The following is a 23054-nucleotide window of genomic DNA, read 5'->3' on the forward strand; positions in this document are numbered from 1 at the left end:
GGGTCTGGTGCATTATAGGTATGTGAGTAATAAATATTTGCTCAACGAATGAATGAATGAAATGTTGCATAGAGTCAGAGCGATACCTGAGAAATGGCTGATTTCAGAAATAAGCAGAGGCTGTTAGGACTCATATGTGTATTACTTTGCTCTTACTTTTTAATTTTAACCTTTTGATATTCATTTTAGAAGTAAACTCAGTGCTGTAGGCAAAATACCACTATTAACATCTGTCTTCTCTAAGAAATCTTGGCTTCCGAGTAGCTAAGAGCCTAATTAATGAGCTAGGGTGTGTGCTCTCTGGTTCTGGGTGAACTGAGCAAAGGTTGTCTTGTGCTAAGCTTGCATTTGATGATGGCACATTCTGCACTTGTCAGTAGTAAGGTGTGGTGGCATTTTTAATTGTAGGCTACACTGCCTTTTATTTATAAGAGATTTGTAAGCAGTGACCACAAAAGACATTGTTAAAAAGAAGTTATGAGCTATTATCTTCCTTTTTTTTTTTTTTTGCTTATGCCCCCAACGGTATGTGGGGTCTCAGTTCCCCGACCAGGGATTGAACCCATGCTTCCCACATTGGAAGCGTGGCATCTTAACCACTGGATGGCCAGCGAAGTCCCCGTTATCTTCCTGTTTGACTTAAAACAAAAAGTGAGGAACTCAACACGTGACAGTTTCATCTATAAATTATTCTTAAATTGCAAAGCCTTTTTTCATTCTTACAGCAATGAGAAATCTTGCGTCTTCATTTCAAAAGTGGGGTTTGGGTCAGTTTTGTTCGTGATAAAATAGTTATCTGATTCCCTGCCTTCTGTTTTCAATGAGCAGGTGCGGACTTTCTATTTGAAAGTGCTGAATGAGGAGCAGAGGAAACGCCTGTGTGAGAACATTGCGGGCCATCTGAAAGACGCACAGCTTTTTATCCAGAAGAAAGCGGTGAGTGATACTTTGTAAGCCGAACAGTGACACCTGCTGGCAGGATGGGAGAGTGCAGCTGTGGGAGAAAGACCTTCAAAAGAAGTGTCATTTCTATTTTACTTGAGTTAAGCAAACTTAAAAAAAAATGAGTATGAATCCCCAATCAACCTCTGATTCTTTTCTTTCTATGGCTTACCTCCAGTAGATACACTATATCCATCAGTCCTTTACTCTTTGTCCAGTGTGTAATAATTTAGTTTAAGGCAAATCGTCTCCTAATGCTATTCAATCTGACTGTAGCCAAGTTCCATGTTAAGAGAGTAATATCCAGTATGAAAATGTGGGTCCTGCCACAATTTTGCTTAGACTTTAGATGATAAGAAATACAGATTACGTCTTTGTGGTTTGAAGTCTGCCTGACTACTCGACATTATGATACCCAGTCTGCCTTCAGAAGCAAATAGAAACATGCTGTTTTCTGGGGTAAAAACTGAGCTGCTTCCAAAGCTCAGGCTGACCTTTTGAGCAAAGGTGTCCCAGGGCATTTCTGATGGTCGCTCGTTGTGCTGTTTGCTCACTGTTGGTTTCCTGGCTGCCCCAGGGTCAGCCTCTCATAAATTTAGGAACCGCTGCCCCTCTCTTATCTCTTGGCTGCTGCTTCTCTGTTCATAAGGGCAGCTGTCTGGAGTATGTTCTAAGGTCTGGAGATAAGTACCTTGCAGGCTGCGTGCTTTCTCTGCAGGCAGTGCTCTATAAACTGTGTTTGATGAGTGTGTATATGAAAGATAACCCTTTGATTCCCTGGACACTAGTACTTCTTGCTGTTTACTCAGGCAGAGAGCCTGACTGTTGCTCTGTGAGAGAGGTGGGGTGGGTTTTTTCTCATCTTTCTTAGAAAAATGAGTGAGACTGTTTGTAAGCAGAGAATTGGGCCCAAACTCTTGGCCTTCTCCTCTTACGTACACTAAAGCTGCCTGGCCTCTGTGGGTTCTTGATGTCCTACCTCTTGCTGTCTGCTGGGGATCGGCCCCTGGTCAGGAATTCCTTCTAGAAGTGTGCAGAGTTGCCCAACACAGGCCAGTGTTTGTACACCTCACTTTATTTTTTAATTGGTGTGTAATTGCTCTACAACGTTGCGTTACTTTCTGCTGTACAACAAAGTGAATCAAGTATGTGTATACATATATCCCCTCCTTCTTGGGCCCTTCAACCCAACCCCCGCCCCCATCCTACCCGTCTAGGTCACCACTGAGCTAAGCTCCCCCTGCTGGACAGCAGCTTCCCACCAGCTATCTATTTTACCCATGGGGTATACGCTAACTGTAAATTCAGGCAGTGCTGGGGCACGTTTCTTAATACAAATCACTGTAGCTTGCATTCCTCCGAGGTCAGCTCTTTACCAGCTGTAAGTGGAGCTCACCTCCTAATGCATTTTTCTCACAATACTCTGCAAGGTTGATTTAATCGACTCATTTGTTTTTATGGGAGTGGATATTGAACTCTATGAGGGAGATTTGATTGTCGCACCTATTCCATGAGGAGTGGGTATTGAAGCTCAGGCGAATGACTTATCCAGGGTTGCTCAGCCAGTATACACCCAGGACCTGAGTCCTGCTCCCTGTTGTTAAATGCTGTGTCTCTGCCTCCTGTGGACGTGTCCCTCCTCCCCTCTGGAGGAAATCCCGTGGAGCAGACACTAGGGACTGGCATGGTAGGGGCCTAGGGTGATGCTCTCATGGTCTTCATTTGGTTTCAGGTTAAGAACTTCAGCGATGTCCATCCTGAATATGGCTCCCGCATCCAGGCTCTTTTGGACAAATACAATGAGGAGAAACCTAAGGTGAGCCCAGAGCAGCCCAGCTGTGGCAGAGGGTGTGTGTCATGGATAGGCACAGTGGGTTTTCTCTTCAGTGATTCTCCTCAGGGACAGCTATTCAGTTTCTTAAGCAGCTGTTCACAATCTCAGTTGAGATTTAAAGATCTCACCTGGAAAGCGCACCCTCTTCATTTAAGCCCTGGGCCATATAAGACTCTGGGATGTGTGGGGGTATGTGTGTGTGTGGGTGTGTGATGCCCTGGGCCATGTAAGACTCTGGGGTGTGTGTGTGTGCGTGTGTGTGTGTGTGTGAGAGAGAGAGTGAGTGAGACGTCCAACTCTTTGCAACCCCACCAGGCTCCTCTGTCCATGGGATTCTCCAGGCAAGGGTACTGGAGTGGGTTGTCATTTCCTCCTCCACAGGGGCTATAGTCCATAGGGTCGCAAAGAGCTGGACACAACTGAAGCGACTTAGCACATATGGTTATAAGACAATCTAAGGTGGACAGATTCTGCATTGTTATTTTCATTTGAGCATAGATGAAAGCAGAAATACGTACTGAGTCTCTGCCCAAGTGAGTTAATTAACCTGCTGCTCTTGCCCTTTTGAAACAGAACGCAGTTCACACCTATGTGCAGCATGGGTCTCACTTGTCTGCAAGGGAGAAAGCTAATCTCTGAGGGTCGGGGGCCTGGCCCTGCACCACGTTGCCGTCCGCCTGTGAAGCAGAGCATGGTGTTCACACCTGTACCCACGGATCGCTGGATGGAAGATTCTCCTGCACTAGACATGCAAATGCAAGTTTGTGTCTGTAAAATGATAATCCAGATTTCTATAGCAAATGATGTAATAATGGCTTTTAATCCTACTTTCCTGTGGGTGAATGAAGGTTAAGGCTTAACAATCATTTAAAAGAAACATGTATTTGCTTTTGACAGCTGATTATTCACTTAAAATGACTAGAATGAAAGTTTCTAGCAGAAATATGATTTTATTTGACCAGAAAAAGTCTTAGTGACATTTATGTTTACATATCATCTCATGGCCTATTTTTAAAAAATATCACTGTAATTATATAAGAAGAAAAGATAAAGATAATTTACTGAGAAATTTAAATTTTTCTCAGTTCCCATGAGGAAGAACACATTGCTGTCTTTTGAAAATAACTTCAGCACCATCATGGCTTGATGTTTATTCCTGCTTTGAATTCATCAGGTTTTTTAAAACTTGCAATTACATTTATCCTAATACAGCACTGATTTTGCAGTAGACTGATTTGTAATTGCTTTCCTTTTTCCAATAAAATAATCTGTAAATAAAAATAGAAGACTGGTGTTTGATTTCTTTAGTCTCCATATGTAACTTGAAATGTCTCAAGATTCTTAATCTGAATATCATGTTATTAGATTGTTGTTGTTTAATTGCTTAGCCATGTCCAACTCTTTTGCGACCCCATGGACTGTAGCCAGTCAGGTTCCTCTGTCCATGGGATTTCCCAGGCAAGAATACTGGAATGGGTTGCCATTTCCTTCTCCAGGGGATCTTTCTGACCCAGGAATTGAATCTGTGTCTCCTGCATTGGTAGGCAGATTCTTTACTGCTGAGCCACTAGGAAAGCCCCCTGTTATCAGATACTTACCCTTAAAATTGAAAATACTGGTTTCACAAGGATAGTATATTATTTGTTTAAACCAATAGCCTTTATACACAGCTTCTGAGATACAGGGGACCAGAACTTTATTCTATTGGGAAAACAGCAAATTTCCCAGTTTTGAAAGTTACTTAGATCTCTTGTTCATTAGCTTGCTTCTTTTTATCTGATTATGAGTTTTAACTTCTTTGAATTTTATTTTTCCCTTTTTTTCTTTCCAGTTTTATCAATATGTAATTGGCACACAGCACTGTATAAATTTTACATGTACAGTATAATGATTCAACTCACATAAATCCTGAAATGGTTATCACAATAAATTTAATTGGGCAGTCCAGTGGTTAGCACTTGGTGCTCTAGTCACGGGCCCAGGTTTGATCCTTGGTTGGGAAACTAAGATTCCATACACTGTGTGGTGAGGTCAAAATAATAATATTACATTAGTGCAAATGTAACTGGTTTTTGCATTGTTGAAATTTGCTGTTTGATTTTGGGATACATTCTAAATGTGATTATGTTATACAACTTTTTAATGTGCATTTCTCATTTATGTTTTTTGATAATGATTTATTACTTGCTGTTTATTTTATATTTACATTCACTTCAGTTCAGTCTCTCATTCGTGTCTGACTCTTTGCAACCCCATGAATCACAGCACGCCAGGCCTCCCTGTCCATCACAAACTCCTGGAGTTCACTCAGACTCATGTCCATCGAGTCAGTGATGCCATCTAGCCATCTCATCCTCTGGCATCCCCTTCTCCTCCTGACCCCAATCCCTCCCAGCATCAGAGTCTTTTCCAATGAGTCAACTCTTCGCATGAGGTGGCCAAAGTACTGGAGTTTCAGCTTTACCATCATTCCTTCCAAAGAACACCCAAGCCCGATCTCTTTTAGAATGGACTGGTTGGATCTCCTTGCAGTCCAAGGGACTCTCAAGAGTCTTCTCCAAGACCACAGTTCAAAAGCATCAATTCTTCGGTGCTCAGCTTTCTTCACAGTCCAACTCTCACATCCATACATGACCACAGGAAAAACCATAGCCTTGACTAGACAGACCTTTGTTGGCAAAGTAATGTCTCTGCTTTTCAATATGCTATCTAGGTTATTCATAACTTTTCTTCCAAGGAGTAAGCATCTTTTAATTTCATGGCTGCAGTAACTATCTGCAGTGATTTTGGAGCCCCCCAAAAATAAAGTCTGACACTGTTTCCACTGTTTCCCCATCTATTTCCCATGAAGTGATGGGACCAGATGCCATGATCTTCGTCTTCTGAATGTTGAGCTTTAAGCCAGCTTTTTCACTCTCCACTTTTACTTTCATCAAGAGGCTTTTTAGTTCCTCGTCACTTTCTGCTATAAGGTTGGTGTCATCTGCATGCTGCTGCTAAGTCACTTCAGTGTCCGACTCTGTGTGACCCCATAGATGGCAGCCCACCAGGCTCCCCCATCCCTGGGATTCTCCAGGCAAGAACACTGGAGTGGGTTGCCATTTCCTTCTCTAATGCATGAAAGTGAAAAGTGAAAGTGAAGTCCCTCAGTCGTGTCCGACCCTCAGCGACCCCATGGACTGCAGCCTACCAGGCTCCTCTGTCCATGGGATTTTCCAGGCAGGAGTACTAGAGTGGGGTGCCGTTGCCTTCTCCGGTTATCTGCATATCTGAGGTTATTGATATTTCTCCCGGCAATCTTGATTCCAGCTTGTGCTTCTTCCAGCCCAGCGTTTCTCATGATGTGCTCTGCATATAAGTTAAATAAGCAGGGTGACAATATACAGCCTTGATGTTCTCCTTTTCCTTATATTTACATTAGACTATGGAAATAATGTTAGGCAAAAAGCAAATTTGAGCTATTTTCTTATTTGAATTCAAAATGGGTTGTAAAGCAGCAGAGACAGCTTGTAAGATGAGTAATGCGCTTGACCCAGGAACTGCTAGCGAAGTACAGTGCAGTAGTGGTTTTGCAAAGTTTTGCAAAGGAGATGAGAGCTTTGAAGATGATCGTAGCGGCCAGCCATCAGAAGTTGACAGCGACCAATTGGAAGGATCATCGAAGCTGATCCTCTTACAACTACCCGAGAAGTTGCTGAAGAACTCAACGTCAGCCATGCTGTGGTTGTTCAGCATTGAAGCAAATTAGAAAGGTAAAAAAGCCTAATTAATAAGAGGGCGCCTCATGAAGTGACTGAAAAAAAAAATCGTCATTTTGAAGTGTCATCTTCTGTTATTCTTCGCAACAACAGACCATTCCTGGATCGGACTGTGACGTGGCAAAAAGTGGAATTTATATGACAGCCAGTGACAAACAACCAGCTCAGTGGTTGGACCAGGAAGCAGCTTTAAATCACTTCCCAAAGCCAAGTGAAAAGTGAAAGTTAAGTCCCTCAGTCATGTCTGACTCTTTGCGACCCCGTGGACTGTAGCCCACCAGGCTCCTCCCTCCATGGGATTCTCCAGGCAAGAATACTGGAGTGGGTTGCCATTTCCTTCTCCAGGGGATCTTCCCGACCCAGGGATTGAACCCAGGTCTCCCGCATTGCAGGCAGACGCTTTAACCTCTGAGCCACCAGGGAAGCCACATCCCAAAGCCAAACTTGTACCAAAAAAAAAGGTCACTGGTGGTCTGCTGCTCTACTGATCCACTACAGCTTTCTGAATCCCAGCAAAACCATTACATCTGAGTATGCTCAGCAAATTGATGAGATGCAGTGAAATCTCCATTTTGCAGGGACAACTTTTTGCAGGGAAAATGCTTCCGTAGCCAGCAGGATGCAGAAAATGTTTTCCAAGAGTTTGTTGAATCCTGTAGCATGGATTTTTACATTACAGGAAGAAGCAAACATTTCTTATTGGCAAAAATGTGTTGATTGTAGTGGTTCCTATTTTGATTAATAAAGATGTGTTTGAGGCTGATTATAATGATTTAAAAATCACAGTACGAAACCACAGTTACGTTTGCACCAACCTAATAATTTTAGTTAACATTCGTCATCTCATATAGATACAACACTAAAGAAATAGAAAAAAAAATTTTTTTCTCATGAGGAGAGCTCTTAGGATTTACTCTCAACAGCTTTCATATATAACATACAGCAGTGTTAATGATATTTATTGTTATTGTTCCCTTTATTCTGCTCCCTTTTATTGAAAAAATGTCTTTTAAGAACTGCCTTTACTTGCTATCTTCACTCTCTCTGTCCTTTCTTTGAACCTACAAGCAGACTGCCCTTGTTAAGGTCACCAGTGACTTCCATGCCACTAAAATCCAGTGGTCCCATCAAGGAGTCCCACTTCTGGGTATATCCCCAAAAGGGGTGGAAGCAGGGACTTGAAGAGATGTGTGCCGTGTGAAGCATTATTCATCAGAGTCAAAAGGTGAAACAACTTCAGGGTTCATTAATAGGTGAATGGATAAACAAGATGTATATCCAGATAATGGAATATTATTCAGCCTTAGGAAGGAAGGAAATTCTGACACATGCTGCAACATGACTGAATCTTGAAGACATGCTAAGTGAAGTAAGTCTGATACAGATGGACAAGTATGGTATGATTCCACTTATATGAGGTACCTAGAACAGTGAAATACACAAAGACAAAGTAGAATGGTGGTTGCCAAGGGCTGGGGGAGGGGGAGTGGGGAATTCTTATTTAATAGGTATAAAGTTTCATTTGGAATTTGAAAAAGTTCTGGAGGTGGATGGTGGTGATGGTAACATAACAGCATGAATATATTTGCCACTGAACTGTATACTTAAAAGCAGTTAAAAAATGGTCAATTTTATGTATGTTTTTGCCACACACACACGTACACACACAAGCCCAAAGCTCAAAGTCCATTCTCGTCCTTACTTTAACGTGGCCTTTCGGCAGTGTTTGACACAGTTGATCATTGACACTTTCTTTCAAAAAAGAAACCAGCTGTTTTTTGATGATAGACTTCACATACCATAAAATCCATCCATTTGAAGTGTATGATTCAATGGTTTTTAGCATATGCACGGAGTTGTACAGTCAACACCACAATTTCAGAACATCTCTGTCACCCCCTAAAAATCTCTGTACTCATTAGCAGTCATGCACCAGCCCCCCTGCCCCCGCCCAATTTAATCCTGCCCAGTAACCCTTGGCCATTAGGGATCTGTCTATAGATTTGCCTACATTGCACATTTTATCTAAATGGAATCATAACAACATGTGATCTTCATTGACTGGCTTCTTTGACTTAGTATAATGTTATCAAGATTCTTACATGTTTTATCAGGTATCTGTACTTCATTGCCTTCTGTTGCTAAATAATATCCCGTTGTATGGATAAGCTGTTTTTTAGTGATCCATTCATCAGTTGACAGACGTTTGGGTGGTTTACACTTTTTTGGCTACTATGAATAATGCTGCTATGAACATTTGTGTGTGTGTTTTTGTGTGGACATGTCTTTTCGTTTCTCACATTCTTACCTTCTTAAAAGACATTTTCACTTACCTTCTAGCACACCACTCTCTAAAAATCTACTGGTTTTTTATTTTTTTTAATACAATGTTCTTTATTTTTTTTTCTTTTATTTATTTATTTTTTTATGTTTTAGTTTTTCTTTCTTTTTTTTTTAAATTTTATTTTTAAACTTTACAAAATTGTATTGGTTCTGTTATTTACTGTTCTAAAAGGAGGGTCGGTCTGGACTTAGGGAAACATTGAAGAATCATCTTGTTGCTTTCAAATTCAATGTCAGAATTTTAGTTTAAAGCACATTAATTTTTTCCCTTCCCCAGGTAAAAGGGCATGACTCTAATTTGTAATCCCTGCTACAGAAATAAGGTTTCAAAATTTCTTAGCACTTGCTTTTCTGAAAGAAAAACAGTGGGCAAGCTTCTTGGCCATTTCTTTGCCTCTTATTTCATGATAAAGGCAAAGGGCCAGATTCTATTTTAAATGATCCTACAGGGCACACTGAAGGCTTTAAAATTCTCATCAGAGCTTTTAAAGATGTGAAAGGTTAATAGATGTGAACTCAAAAAGTTCTGTATACTTTTGAGTTTTTGAGAATTTTAATCACTCACATGTAGAAAGCTCTACTGTGGTCTTTTTCTTTCTTTCTTTCTTTTTTTTTTTTTTACAAAAGAAATACTTATTCTATCATTTGGCTGTTTGATAAGTGATTTTTGCATTGTCATTTTAATTTTTGTTGTTTTGCTTTTTTATTGTTTGTTTAAACGTGGTATTTTAAATAATCCTTGTGTTTTCTGATCTGGAATGAATTATATTATGAAAATCTATGTTTAAGTAAAACTCACATTTTAAGGAGTATAGAGGATTGAATGATGGTCTAAAATACAATATCCATATCCTAACCTCTGGAACCTGTGAAGGTGACTTTATTTGGAGAAAAAGTTTTTGCAAATATCTCCAGATGAGATCTGGCTTCCCAGGTGGCACAGCGTAAAGAATCTGCCCAGCAATGCAGGAGACATAAGAGACTCCTCTTATGTGGGTTTGATTCCTGGGTCAGGAAGATCCCTTGGAGAAGAAAATGGCAATGCACTCCAATATTCTTGCCTGGAGAATCCCATGGACAGAGGAGCCTGGGGGGCTACTGTCCATGGGGTCACAAAGAGTCAGACACGACTGAGCGTGCATGCATGGCATGGCCAGGTGAGGTCATCCTGGACTGGGTCCTAAACTCCAAGGTCAGCTTTTAAGAGACTGAAGGAGAGGAGAATGGGCAATTCCTATGTAGATGGAGGCAGAGATTGAGTTTTTACAGCCACAAGTGAAGGAACCACTTGAGACTCTAGAAGCTGGAAGGGGCAAGGAAGGGGTCTTCCTTAGAGCTTATGGAGGTTGCGTGGCCCTGCTGATGCCTTAATTTTGGACTCATCCCCCAGAATTGTTATAGAATGAATTTCTGTAGTTTTAAGTCACCGAATTTGGTAACTTCTTTTGGGTAGCTTTGGAAACTCATACAGAGACAGAGCTAGTTTAATGGTTTTACAGAAGGAAAACTTTTTGAGTAGCAGAGGGATTCATTTTTTTGTTCTTTGAATTGCCTGACGCCCACCTCCGGCGGGGGACAGCATCTCTTAGGTGGTGAGTGTACAGTCCACTGCTGCTTGCCCGGCCCCCACCTCAGTCCCTGCCATTCCCCAGAGCTGCTTGGTTCTGCTTTTTCACTGCCAAGCTGACAGCCTGAAAGCTCCCAGCTCCCCTCCTGTTAGATAATTGCCAATTTCCTGGACAGTCTCTTCTTTCAACTGGACTGTGAGATTTGATCCAGTGCATCAACATGGTACTTCCCTCTTCACCTGGCTTGGACAGGGGTCCCAATTTCAAAATGTAAAACCATTCTGGTTATATGAAAAAAAAAAAAAAAGTGAATTGGTGCAGCCATCATGGAAAATAGTATGGAGGCTTCTCAAAAAAACAAAACAAAAAATAAGAAAACCACCATGTGACCCAGCAATTCCACTGCTACATATATATCTGAAAAAGCAAAAACACTGGCTCGAAAAGACACATGCGCCTCAGTGTTGAAAGCAGCATTGTTTGCCAACATATGGAAGCAAGCTAAGCATCCATGGAAAGAAGATTGGATAAAGATGTGGTGCATATATATAAAATGGAATATTACTCAGCCACAAAAAGAATGAAATTTTGCCATTAGCAGCAACATGGATGGCCCTGGAGGTCATTATGCTTAGTGAAATAAGTCAGAGAATGACAAACACTGTATGATATCACTTGCTTGTGGAATCTAAATAATGCGACCAACTAGTGAATATAATAAGAAGCAGACTTACAGAGCGAGAGAACAGACTAGTGGGTGCCAGTCGGGGAGGGGGCAAAATAGAGGTGGAGGAATGGGAAGCACAAGCTCCTGAGTGTAAAGTAGGGTACACGGATGTATCGTACAACATGGGGAATATAGTCAGCATTTTGTAATAACTGTAAATGGAATGTAACCTTTAAAAATTGTATTAAAAAAAAAAAAAAAAAAAAACCACCACCTCGAACTAAACACAACAGGGTACAAACAAAGTTCAAGGTATGAGGCAGCAAGAAGTGACCAAATGCTCTTCCACCCAGTCCAGGAAATTCCTGCCACAGCACTGAGAGACTAGTGATACCAGATCTGACTTTTAAAACCAAAGTGGTGATCCGGATTTGCCTGTACATCTCCTGATTTTCAAATAAGGCAACTAATTCACAGGAAAAAACAAAACACCACCTCATACACAAGCCATAAAAATGTGTGTTTGTTTGCAAACCAAACAAAAACATACCTGTAGGCCCCACTGGTCCATGCACTCCATCTTGTGAGAACTCTGTCTTCAGAAGGAAAGGTGGTGGGGTAGATCACTCCCCTATATCTCTTACATCTTTGGGACTCTCTAGGAATCTCCATCTCCTAAATGGTAGGAAATATTAATAGAAGGGTCATCCAAGGTCCATATAGTCAAAGTTCTGGTTTTTCCAGCAGACATGTATGGATGTGAGAGTTGAACCGTTGAACCATAAAGAAGGCTGAGCACCCAAGAATTGATGCTTTTGGACTGTGGTGCTGGAAAAGACTCTTGAGAGCCCCTTGGACAGCAAGGAGATCAAACCAGTCAATCCTAAAGGAAATCAACCCTGGATATTCATTGGATGGACTGATGCTGAAGCTGAAACTTCAATACTTTGGCCAACTGATGCAAATAGTCAACTCATTACAAAAGACCCTGATGCTGGGAAGGATTGAGGACAAGAGGAGAAGGGGGTGACAGAGGATGAAATGGTTGGATGGTATCACCAACTCAATGGACATGAGTTTGAGCAAATTCCGGGAGATGGTGAAGGACAGGGAAGCAGGGCGTGCTGCAGTTCATGGGGTCACAAAGAGTTGAACACAACTTAGCGTCTGAGCAATGTTTCCTGAGTCAGCCTTGCTAAACTGAACAATCCAGAGACAGTGTAACATGTTAAATATTTTATTCACATTGTTTATAAACTGTATCCACCTGGGAAACACATGAATCCAAAAAATAGATTATTTTACAGTCATTCACATTTTTTAAAAACAAGTGACTTTTGACGTGAAACTCTAAGATGGAGGCCCTCAGTCTATCTTGCGGTTCAGTGCCTCATCACATGAAGCTTCCTGCTCTGGGGAAGGGGTCCTGGGGACAGTCCACCTAGCTGGAGTCACTAATGGTTCACCTACCAGTGACTGATGAGAAAACATCAGTGCAGACTTTAACCCGTGAATGAATATTCACTGGTGTAAATCCATCGTCACTATTTTTGTCAAGGAAATATGCGTTTTAGAGCTTGCATACCCATCAGGTAGGAAAACAAAGGGAGAGACTCATAGTTTAATTGCCTATTACAGAGCCGTCAGGAAATTCCTGGCTCTGTAAAGGTTTAATGTCTTGCTCACAGACAGAATCAGTGAATTATGATTTTATTGTGTTGACAGCTTGAGCCATGGAAACAGTAGTGGTTTGGAAACTGATGCAAACGTCTGTGGATTAACCCTTTGCACATCTGATGCTCCCTACCCTGGAGAAGAGGGGGAACAAATTCAGCAAGAATTAAGAATGTGCCTAATTTTAAGTGTGTTAGCCCAGATAGATGGCCATGGGGGTTTTGCTGAGCGGCTAAAAAGATATTCTGGTTAAGAAAGTTTACTATGCGAAATCCAATTATGTATCAGCTTGATGGCTTAGCTCCTTTACCAGTTAAGAAACTTTACTATGGAATTTGACTTTAACAATTTAAAATCTGTCTGTTTATCTTATCACATCTGACCCCCTCCTACTATGTGAACTACAAACTAATCACTCTTTTTTTTTTTTTTTTGCTTTGTGAGCTGCCACAGTTACCGATGTGAAAACTTTGGAGCCTTTGGAGTGGGACCACCAGATGAGCCTCTAAATAGCAGAATTGGATCCTTTTTCTCTGAGCAGCACCGATGACACTGGGCATTGTGGTTCTGCAACTCTTCACTAGGGAAGTGATGTTCGATCAGGGTACCACAAAAGGTCATTCCCTCCTCCCCTTGGGTTAAAAAAAAAATAGCTTAAGGGTTGCGGCCATTACCCCCAAACAGACAACAACTCTGAGTCCAAACGTAAGCTGAGATGTGGAGAAATTTTATCAGCACGTTGGCAGGTGTTTGTTTTTTTTTTTTTTTTAAAGGACTTTCCAATGTCTATTGCAATCTATTGTTTGAAAAGACAGAAATCCATTACATGAGCTGGATGATGGAGCAGATCATAGCTTGTCTTCCTGCCACCCATGTGCATTTTTTCCAAATTTGTACACTAATCTTCGGTCAACCCGTTCCAAAATTCCGGTTTTATAGTAGTACCTGCAAAGACAGCAGAAGAGAAGCACAGGGAGGGTTCACACCCCGGGAAAGCGACAGAACACGAGCTCTCCCCTTGTTCCTCTCAGCTGACGGGGCCAGCCTGTGGTTGCCCTGGTATTTTCACACCCTCTTATCAACTTACACTTAAACCTTTCCCAGACATCTTGAAGACTGAACCTCACCACATGCAGTTCAAAATGTGTGTGTGTGTGTGTGTGTGATGGCCTCAGAGTGATCCCCTGGGAACACTGCCAAGAAGGGCAAGGATGACGTGTCAGTTTACAAACCCTAATCTCACCTGAAACTAAGTCCCAAAGTGTAGTCTCATGACCTTTTGGTTATCAAGTAAAAAGAGCCCTGTAATTTTCTATGTGTGTGCTGTTGCTTCAGTCGTGTCTGACTCTTCTGCAACCCGCTGGGCTGTAGCCTCCTCTGTCCATGGGATTCTCCAGGCAAGAATACTGGGATGGGTTGCCATGCCCTCCTCCAGGGGATCTTCCCGACCCCAGGATCGAACCTGCATCTCTTACGTCACCTACGTCGGCAAGCAGGTTCTTTAACACTAGTGCCCCTGGGAAGCCCAGTTTTCTATGGCTGACCATTTAATATAACTGTGCTGGCAGACTCACGGCATTTCATGCTGTTCACCTACCTCAGAGCTCTGCTCAGCTTTTCGTACGTCATTCTGTCATTTTTCTTCCTTTGTCCCCACATCTTCGCCAGGGCTTCTGATTTAACCACCCGAAAAATACCTTGTTCCCTATCTTCCCATTCCAGAATGCCGCAGTTTTCCTCAGGAGATAGAAGCAGATCTCGCACAAATTCCCATAGATGAGAACTCTGGAGGCCTTTAGGGAAGCAAAGAAAAGTGAAAAATTAAAAAGTTTCAAGTCATACAACTTCTTATGAAACCATGAGAACTGCTCCTGCATGGAGTTAGTCTCAAAATTATGACCGAACACTCTACTTGGAGCCTTACAGAGCTGTGAAATGTTCTCTTCTGCTAAAACAGTTACAAAACACCCACAGAGACACCAAATTTACGGCAACCAGCGACACTGGTTCATGAAGCTTCCCCGCTCTATGGAACTCCTGACCAGTTCTTATGGAATTAACAATGTGACAGTCGAATGATGCTTTGATTCTTCTTTCTGACAAGCAGTATGGTTCTTCTGAGGCCCCATAGCTACAACCATCTGGCTGGACTAATCCTACAAGTGTGTTTTTCATGAGAAACTGGTATTTCTGTTGTTCCATTGTATCATCGTTAAAACTGACTCTGGAGCCTGGGTTTGGGTCCTGATTTACCTCTTCTTGCTCTGTAACCAAATCTCTGTAGTCATTGTCTCTCTCAAATGGGTTAGTAAGAGTACCTCTCTCATAGCACAGGTTAGAGGATCATGATTTAATACGTGTTAAACGGTTAGACCCAAGCCCAGCAGGATTGACCCTGTAGATCTGTCTCAGTGCTGGGAAAGCTAACAGAATTGCTATTATCCTGAGTACCTTTGAGAGAAGAATCCACAGTAGACCAGGAGAAAAAAACCCAAGTTCAATCTGGCTAAAACATTTACTTAAATTCTCCTATTACCATTTCCAAGGGAAAAGAAAAATTTGATAACACTTACAAAAGTAATCATCAGTTTCTCTGCTGTGTTGTTCAGGAAATAACTAGTCCTGTTCAAACACTGGGTCTCAAAGCTTATTGAAGTAGATGGTGTTGTCTCATGAATGGTTTCAAGAAATTAGCAACGACAAACGACATCAGCATACTTACTTGTTCGACTATGACTGTGACAGTCTTGACTTTTGATGCCACTTGTTTTCAAGCAACTGGAATCAGCATCTGCAACAGAGTGATTGACAGCTGCAGGAAGAAATCTAGAGGCCACATTCAGACCTCAAGTCACACCAAATGAGCAGCTATTAATTGGACACCTTCGTGGCAGGAGACAACTGGTGCCGGCTGTTCTGGGGATAATTAGTAGGTTTCAGGAGAATTTGTATTCAACACTGGGGCCCAACTGTGTGTCAGATTCCAGGTTCTGAGCTGGAAACAGAAAGCTGGAGACAAGGCAGACTTGGTCCTCGCTCAGGTAGAGGCTGAGGACTACAGGGCGAGGAAAATACAAGTGAAACACGAATCGCCCCTGTTGTAAGTGTTACGAAGGAAGGAGGCATTAGAGAATGGAGGCAGGCGAAAGCTCCTGCTGCATCTAGATGGGGTGGGCAGAGCGGGTCTCCTAGAGGAACACATTCATGCTAACGTCAGGAGGTGGGAGAGGGTTTCAGAGGGAAGGAGCAGCAGTGCAAAGCCCAGGGGACCTCCGGGTGCTAGGGAGGGTGGGAGGTGTTGCCTCGGGGGCAGCTAGCTGCTGACAAGTCACGTGGGCACCTGAGAATGGCGAGGGATTTTATTCAACAAGTGAAGACGGAAGACTTTGACAAGATCCACACGTTAAGAAGATCCCTCCGGCTAGTGTGGAGAACAGACCAGAAAGGACACAGGGAAAAGCAAAGGGACTACAGCTTATGAAGAGCAGAAAGCAAAGCATGAAATCAATGCAGGGTTAGATTAGAACTCAGGCTGCAGCAGTCTGAGACAGGGGTATAGTTTCATAATTATGTAACAGCCAAATGGGAAAAGAATTTGAAAAAGAAGAGATACATGCATAGGTATAACTGAGTCACTTTGCTGAACACAACATTGTTTATCAACTATACTCCAATATAAAATAAAAAAATCTGGCCTTCCATTTAGAAGCCACAGCTAAATGTCCACAGAGGCTTCTAGCAGGGGGTGGTCCTTCTCCTGTCAACAGGTAGAGTCTGCGGTCCCCACACCTCCAATATGGGCCGTGAACGGAGCCCAGAATTCACGCCCTGAGACTCCCAAGGCTGGCAGGAAGACGTCACAGACCAGGTCACAGCTGGGTCCAGTGGCCAGCCCTGCAAGTGGAGTCTTGGAAGAGGATCCTCCGCCCCTCCCCTCTCACCTCCCTTCCCCCTCCCATCCCTACCTCCCTTCTCCGGGGCCTCCCCTCCCCCTCCTCAAACGCAGGACTTGGACGCCTTGCATGGTGTGCAAGCCTCCCATGCAGAGCTCTGCCCAAACTGCCTGTTTGTGTGTAAATAATAAATTGTTTGAGCCACAAAAATAAAATAAAAAATTTAAAAAAACCCACAAAGTGTATATGATTCAAATCTAAAAGGTGGCAGCAGACCACCCCTCCCAATTCCTACATCACCTGCTCCCTCCACTCCAGCCACAGTGGCCTCCCAGCTCCTTCTGAAACTCACAGGCACCTCCTGCCTTGGGGCACTTGCTCCCTTGTTCCTGAGTGCTCTTCCCTGGAGCGTCCAGGGGCTTAGGCTCTCACCTCCATCTTTGCTCAAAGTCACCGTTTCGGGGAGGCCCTCTCTGACGGCTGAGCCGGAAGTGCACACACTCACCCTACTCAACACTCCATGTCCTAGTTCTATTTTTTGCCGCCGTATATGTCGCCATGGAACATATTATGTATTTATTTTGTTCACTGGCTGACTCTCCCTACTAGAGGGCAGGGATTTGTGTTCCCATGTGTATCCCCAGAACCTAGCACAGTGTGGGGCATACAGTAGGTGCTCAATAAATGCTGTGGCACAGCCATGTACTGTACTGCACTGTTCTCACCATCCCTGCTGTAAGGAGGCGATGCTACAAGTCCTGAATGACAAAGTATGCTGTCCTAGGAGGGAATGGTGCCCCGTGCACCGCACCACTGCCCAGGGTGGCTGGTCTCAACGCCCATGGGTCTTGTCACTCCGCGGGGTGAGAGCCTGCAATGGTGCCCTGTGGTCTCCCGGGCAGAGGCTGCCATGTCAGCCAGGCCTTTCACACCCAGACCTCCACCTGGTTCTCCAGGTTTATCTCTTGCTGCTCCTCAACTCCTTCCCTCCTCTTGGGTCAGATGGTCCCAACAGGGCTCGACTCTCTCCCGCCTCAGGGCCTTTGCACAGGCTCCCTGCCTCCCACTTCCACCCAACCGACTCCGTTCTCACAAAACTCTTCAGGAAGGCTTCTTGGAGCCCACCCTTCTCTGTCCCACAACACCTGTGCATTCCTCAGTGTCCAGCACCGGACCCACTATCCCTCTACTGCAAAGGTCCATGTCGGCTGTTGGTCACCTGAACTGACAGCTGATATTCATTCAAAGTGGAAAGTGTTAGTCGCTCAGTCATGTCCGACTCTTTGTGACCCCATGAACTGTAGCCCGCTAGGCTCCTCTGTCCACGAGGTTTGCCAGGCAAGAATACTGGAGTGGGTTGCAATTCCCTTCTCTAGGGGATCTTCCTGACCCAGGGATCGAACCTGGGTGCCTGCATTGCAAGCAGATGAGTGCTTACTAAATGCCAAGTGCTTGGTGAGGGCTTCACAGACAGCATCTCATTTCATTTTTGCCAAGATCCCTTGAGGTATTATTGCTTTTTCCCTTTACTGAGGAGCAACTGAAGCCCAGAGAGTTTAAGGGTTTCACCAAGGAAGGTGGAGCCAGGACTTGGACCTAAAGCAGTTCTGTTCCAAAGTGGCTGTTCACAACTACTGCTTCAGTGTGTCTCTCATGGCAAGTATCTGTTCAACAGATACTTAATGAATAGTCATTGAAATGTGTTGAACGTCTGCTGTGGCTAGGTGGTCACCCAATCTCATCCACCCTTATGATGCATGTTTCTTACTCTCCCCACTTTACATATAAGAAGACAGAGGTGTCTCACTGGAGGTCCCTCACTCACAGGCTCCTGAGGGACCACACGAAACAGGTCCCAGTCTCTCCTCTCAAGGGACTTAGACCCAAGTGGGAGGGAACAGCCAGTGAACAAACCCATATTGGTGATAAACGCGGTGGAGAAAGATGCTGTAGTAGTGTGAAAGGATCGAGGCAGTGGTGAAGGGGCTGAGCGACACTGCGATCATAACAGGAGCCAACAAAGAAAGCTCTTGGACAAGAAGACAGCTGAACAGGAAGGAGCGAGCCCTGGAGACGTTTGGGGAGCCTGTCTAACGGCGGAGCTGAGATCACATCTAATTTTCTGGCATTGGAGCCCTCAGCTCAAGTAACTGCTGTGCATGGTTCACTGAAACGAACAATGACATGAACACGTGACTTCAGTGTTCAGGGTCCCTTTGGCCTCCCCTCTGCTATTTCCTACGTTATAGCCTAGGATCATATCATTGTGGGAAAACAGGCCTGAGCACACAGGCCAAACCTCAACCAACGCTCAGGAGAGATCAGCTGACAGTGGAGATGCTGCCAGGTGGAGAGAGGTCAACGGAGGTGAGCAGCGTTGATGGTCAGTTGATCAAGATGGAGAAAGGGTTTCGCCCTCCTCTCAGATCCAGTGCCATGCTCTGTGGCGTCGCCTACAGAGCAGGCATGGCCTTTGTTTTAATTTAATCTTTCAGGAAGAGAGAAAACAAATGGAGCGGTCAAGATAAACAAAGGTGAACTATAAACTGGGGATTGGACAACAGCTTTCACTGAAATGCCCAAATGGCAAGAACAGGTGGAAGAGAGTCACCTTTTTAATTCTTAAGATTTCTTCCACGTGCTTTGGACAGAAGCTATGTGGCTGGATGGGATGGACACAGGATTGATCAGCAAGAGGCGAGGTGGGTGGGATGGTGGGCGTTTCCACCTGTGGGTCTTGCCAGAGATAAACAGTCCTGCTCTATCCATTCCTACTTCTCAGCAGTGGATTTGATGGTAGTCAAGGGTAAACTAGGCTGGAGGCCCCGCTTGGCTCGGGGGTGGGGCTGGGGGTGGGGATAGAGGGGCTGAAGCCATCACTGTGTGGCCACGTTGAGGGAAGTTCCCACGTCCAAAGCTCCCCAAGGCGGCAGTGGTGGTAGCATCACAGTGAACCCCGCCCCACCCCAAGCTTCTCTGCAGAGGTCCGCAGAGTCTGAGGGTTGCTCTCCCTGCCTCACACTGACCTTCATCTTGAATGTGTCTCCGTGGCGGGGCTGTGCCTGACACGGGCCAATGGGAACAGGGCCCAGGCTCTCTGCTGTCTGTGGGATTTGGAGAGGTTTGTTTGCCTTGAAACTGGAGACTGGTAAAGTGTGGCCAGAGGATATGTTCCCCGTCGTTGACTGAAATCACGCTCACTGTCCTCCAGAAGCTGGGATAGAGACTGGAGGGGTAGTGTCTACACTGAGCTTGTCACGCACACGTCCCCGAAGGCCAGCAGTCCAGTCACAGAGCTGCATCTCGGGCCAACACAGGAGGTGCCCGGCAGCGAGGCTAGCCCTGCAGGCTTGGTTCACTGGCTCTTCTGAGGCAGAGGTGGGGCAGGGCCGGGGAGAGGAGAGAACAAGTGGAGAAGGGCTGGGGTGCGTCCCTTAGGCCCCTTCTGACGGTTTCCTAGCTTGTTGGGTGTAAGTCAAAAATCCCTTGTTCTCTGAATCATTGTGGCGCTGGGCCCAGACTCAGAGGAATTCTGAGTCCGAGGTCTCAACTGAGTGGACAGCAGAGTGAGCACAAGGGTCTGGGGGCACGCGTGCGTGCATGTGTGTGCACCTGTGGGCATGTGGTGCGGAGCGCAGCGTTTAAGAGCATAGACCTTGAGGAGATGAGTCGGAAGCTCAGTTCCGCAATGACTTGTGACTTGTGAGTTCCAGCACCGCCAGTTTCCATAGTAGCAAATGGGGATAATGCTACTATCTACTGAAGTTACTCACTGGTAGAGATGTGGATGGACCAAGAGATCATCACACAGAGTGAAATAAGTCAGAAAGAGGAAAACAAATATCATATATTAACACATACGTGTAGAATCTAGAAAACTAGTATAGATGATCTTTTTTGCAAAACAGAAGTAGAGACACAGATGTAGAGCTCAAACATATGGACACCAAAGGAGAAGAGTGGGGGATGGGATGAATTGGGATTTGGGGATTGACATACACACACTATTGATACTGAGTATAAAATAAATAACTAATGAGAAGGCATTGTATAGCTCAGGGAACCCTACTCAGTGCTCTGTGGTGACCTAAATGGGAAGGAAATCCAAAATAAAAGAGGGGATTTTTTTATATAGAGGATTATATAGAGGATTCACTTTGTGGTACAGCAGAAACTAACAGAGCACTGTAAAGCTACTATACTCCAATAAAAATTAAAAAATAAAAATACACAGTGAAGTTATATATGAGGATTGTGGTGTTGGAGAAGACTCTTGAGAGTCTCTTGGACTGCAAGGAGATCAAACCAGTCAATCCTAAAGGAAGTCAGTCCTGAATATTCATTGGAAGGACTGGTGCTGAAGCTGAAGCTCCAGTACTTTGGCCACCTGATGGGAAGAACTGACTCACTGGAAAAGACCCTGATGCTGGGAAAGACTGAAGGCAGGAGGAGAAGGGGACGAGAAGATGAGATGATTGGATGGCATCACCGACTCGATGGACATGAATCTGAGCAAGCCCCGGGAGTTGGCGATGGACAGGGAAGCCTGGTGTGCTGCAGTCCATGGCGTTGCAGAGTCAGACACAACTGAGACTGAACTGAACTGAACTAACAATGTACATAGAATATTTGGCCTGGCAGCATGCTGGGCACGTAGTAAGGGTTTCACAAACGGCCACCGTAGCTGTGAATTTAATCTTACAGTTATTGAAGATGGATGGGAACATTGCTTGAACCCCCAGATGGATGCCACTTTGTCCTGGTTGGTCAGGCCCCCAGGCCAGGACCTTTGAGAGGGTCTCAGTAACCAAGAGCAATCATCATCAGCTTTAAAAAATGAAGGCTCCAAAGTTCCCTTTCCTAAACCTTCTCCATCTGCAGAAGTAAAACCACGAGGGTTAATTTTCAGTCAACAAGGCCATCTGAGATCCTCCATTGCCTTATAATTATAAATGTGATCTGCTTAATGAGCTCTGATTTTTAGACATTATCAACCACAAGGCCTCTAATGGTTGGTAATTTGTAATTATGATTTTTTACTGCTAATGGGTACCAGTATTTGGAGCAACTAGGCTGCTGGCATAGGTTAGGCACTTTATATGCACTGTTACTTGAACTCATCATGACCCAGCGAGGGTCTGACCATTTTATAGACAAAGAAATTGAGTCTGGGGGAGGATAAAGAAGCCACAGACCCAAGCCCCATGCTCCACCATGTTGCTCCTGCCATCTTCTCTTCGTCTCCCACCGTTTCAGGTTATCAGCCTTTGAGTGAAGTCCTACAAGAACCATCGAGCCCCTGTGCGCTACAACAGCCATGGCACAGCAGCGTGAACTTGGTTACTTACAGTCTTTGAGGGTGGCCTTGGTCTCATCAGGATCATTAAAAAAGGAGTAACCTGGGAAAGAAAAAGAAATCCATTAACCATGTATACAACCCTGGTTTCTGTGGCCAGGCCAGAAGGGGAGGTGCTGGGGAGAAGGGGAGTGATTTTATCCTCTGCGGGGTAGTTTTATTTCACAAGGAAACTTGGAGACCACCTGGCCCTTACAGGGCCACCCCAAAGCCACTCCTGAGAGATACAACCTCCTGGTACTTTTTTGGCCACTGCACAGCTTATGCAGTCTTAGTTCACCAACCAGGGATCAAATCAGGGCCCCAGCAGTGAAAGCGCTGAGTCCTAACTACTGGACCACCAGGGAATCCCCCAACCTCTTTGTTTTTAAAGGTCACCCCGGGAGAGCCCTGGGCCAGGCCTCCCAGCAGCTTCTAGAAATGTTTTGAATGGCTATTGGGAGCGAGTCCTGGCTTGGGGTCGGGAGGCCTGAGCTCTGCACTGGTCTGAGTCATCGACCCTTGTGCAGACTTGCCAGTCACCCAGCCTCCAGGCTTGTGTTCCTTCCCGGCAACACGTGACAAAACCACCCTGACCACCCTGTTGGCGCCGTCTATGATCTGGGATGTGACCTCTGATCCCTCGGGGATTTGAACACGTGTGACATGCTGGTCTACAATGGACACGAGAATGGACACAGGAAGCCTTAAGAAACCCGACGTGAGGATTCAAAGAGGGGTCTGGAGACTGCTGTTCTCCTCTGAAGGAGGGGGGTGAGGTTGGGACTGGATCAGGACTTTCAGATCACATTTTCACACAGCACCATAGGCCAGAGGACATCCATTTTTTAACGTGGCGTCCAACGTGAGGGCCAGTTTCCGTTTACTCAGAAGACAGGAACAGGGCATAGCTGTGACTGCTGACTCCTAGGGCCACTGGTTCTCAGAATGACTGGTTCTGGTCAGCCATACACTGTTCCTTCTTCCCAAGAACGGGCGGGGTTGCCGGGGGATCTTCCTGTCCTGAGCTGGGGAGCTGC

At 44.6% G+C, this 23054-nt stretch overlaps 2 protein-coding genes across 2 annotated transcripts in view; one reads left to right on the forward strand and one right to left on the reverse strand.

Annotated features, from left to right (window-relative positions):
• The window catches only part of CAT (catalase), a 39060-nt gene extending 34998 nt beyond the window's left edge, over positions 1-4062 (forward strand). Inside the window, exons 11-13 of the mRNA XM_061381104.1 lie at positions 829-936; positions 2675-2758; positions 3350-4062. Of these exons, the coding sequence (XP_061237088.1) occupies positions 829-936; positions 2675-2758; positions 3350-3415 (258 nt within the window). The 3' untranslated portion in view covers positions 3416-4062. The remainder of the gene's footprint in view (positions 1-828; positions 937-2674; positions 2759-3349) is intronic.
• A 9473-nt stretch (positions 4063-13535) lies between these two features.
• The window catches only part of ELF5 (E74 like ETS transcription factor 5), a 31940-nt gene continuing 22421 nt past the window's right edge, over positions 13536-23054 (reverse strand). The window contains exons 4-7 of the mRNA XM_061381106.1: positions 22028-22078; positions 15509-15577; positions 14384-14579; positions 13536-13731 (exon numbers count right to left, since the gene is read on the reverse strand). Of these exons, the coding sequence (XP_061237090.1) occupies positions 13635-13731; positions 14384-14579; positions 15509-15577; positions 22028-22078 (413 nt within the window). The 3' untranslated portion in view covers positions 13536-13634. The remainder of the gene's footprint in view (positions 13732-14383; positions 14580-15508; positions 15578-22027; positions 22079-23054) is intronic.

This window comes from Bos javanicus, chromosome 15, assembly GCF_032452875.1.
Source record: "Bos javanicus breed banteng chromosome 15, ARS-OSU_banteng_1.0, whole genome shotgun sequence".
Classification (NCBI taxonomy): domain Eukaryota; kingdom Metazoa; phylum Chordata; class Mammalia; order Artiodactyla; family Bovidae; genus Bos; species Bos javanicus.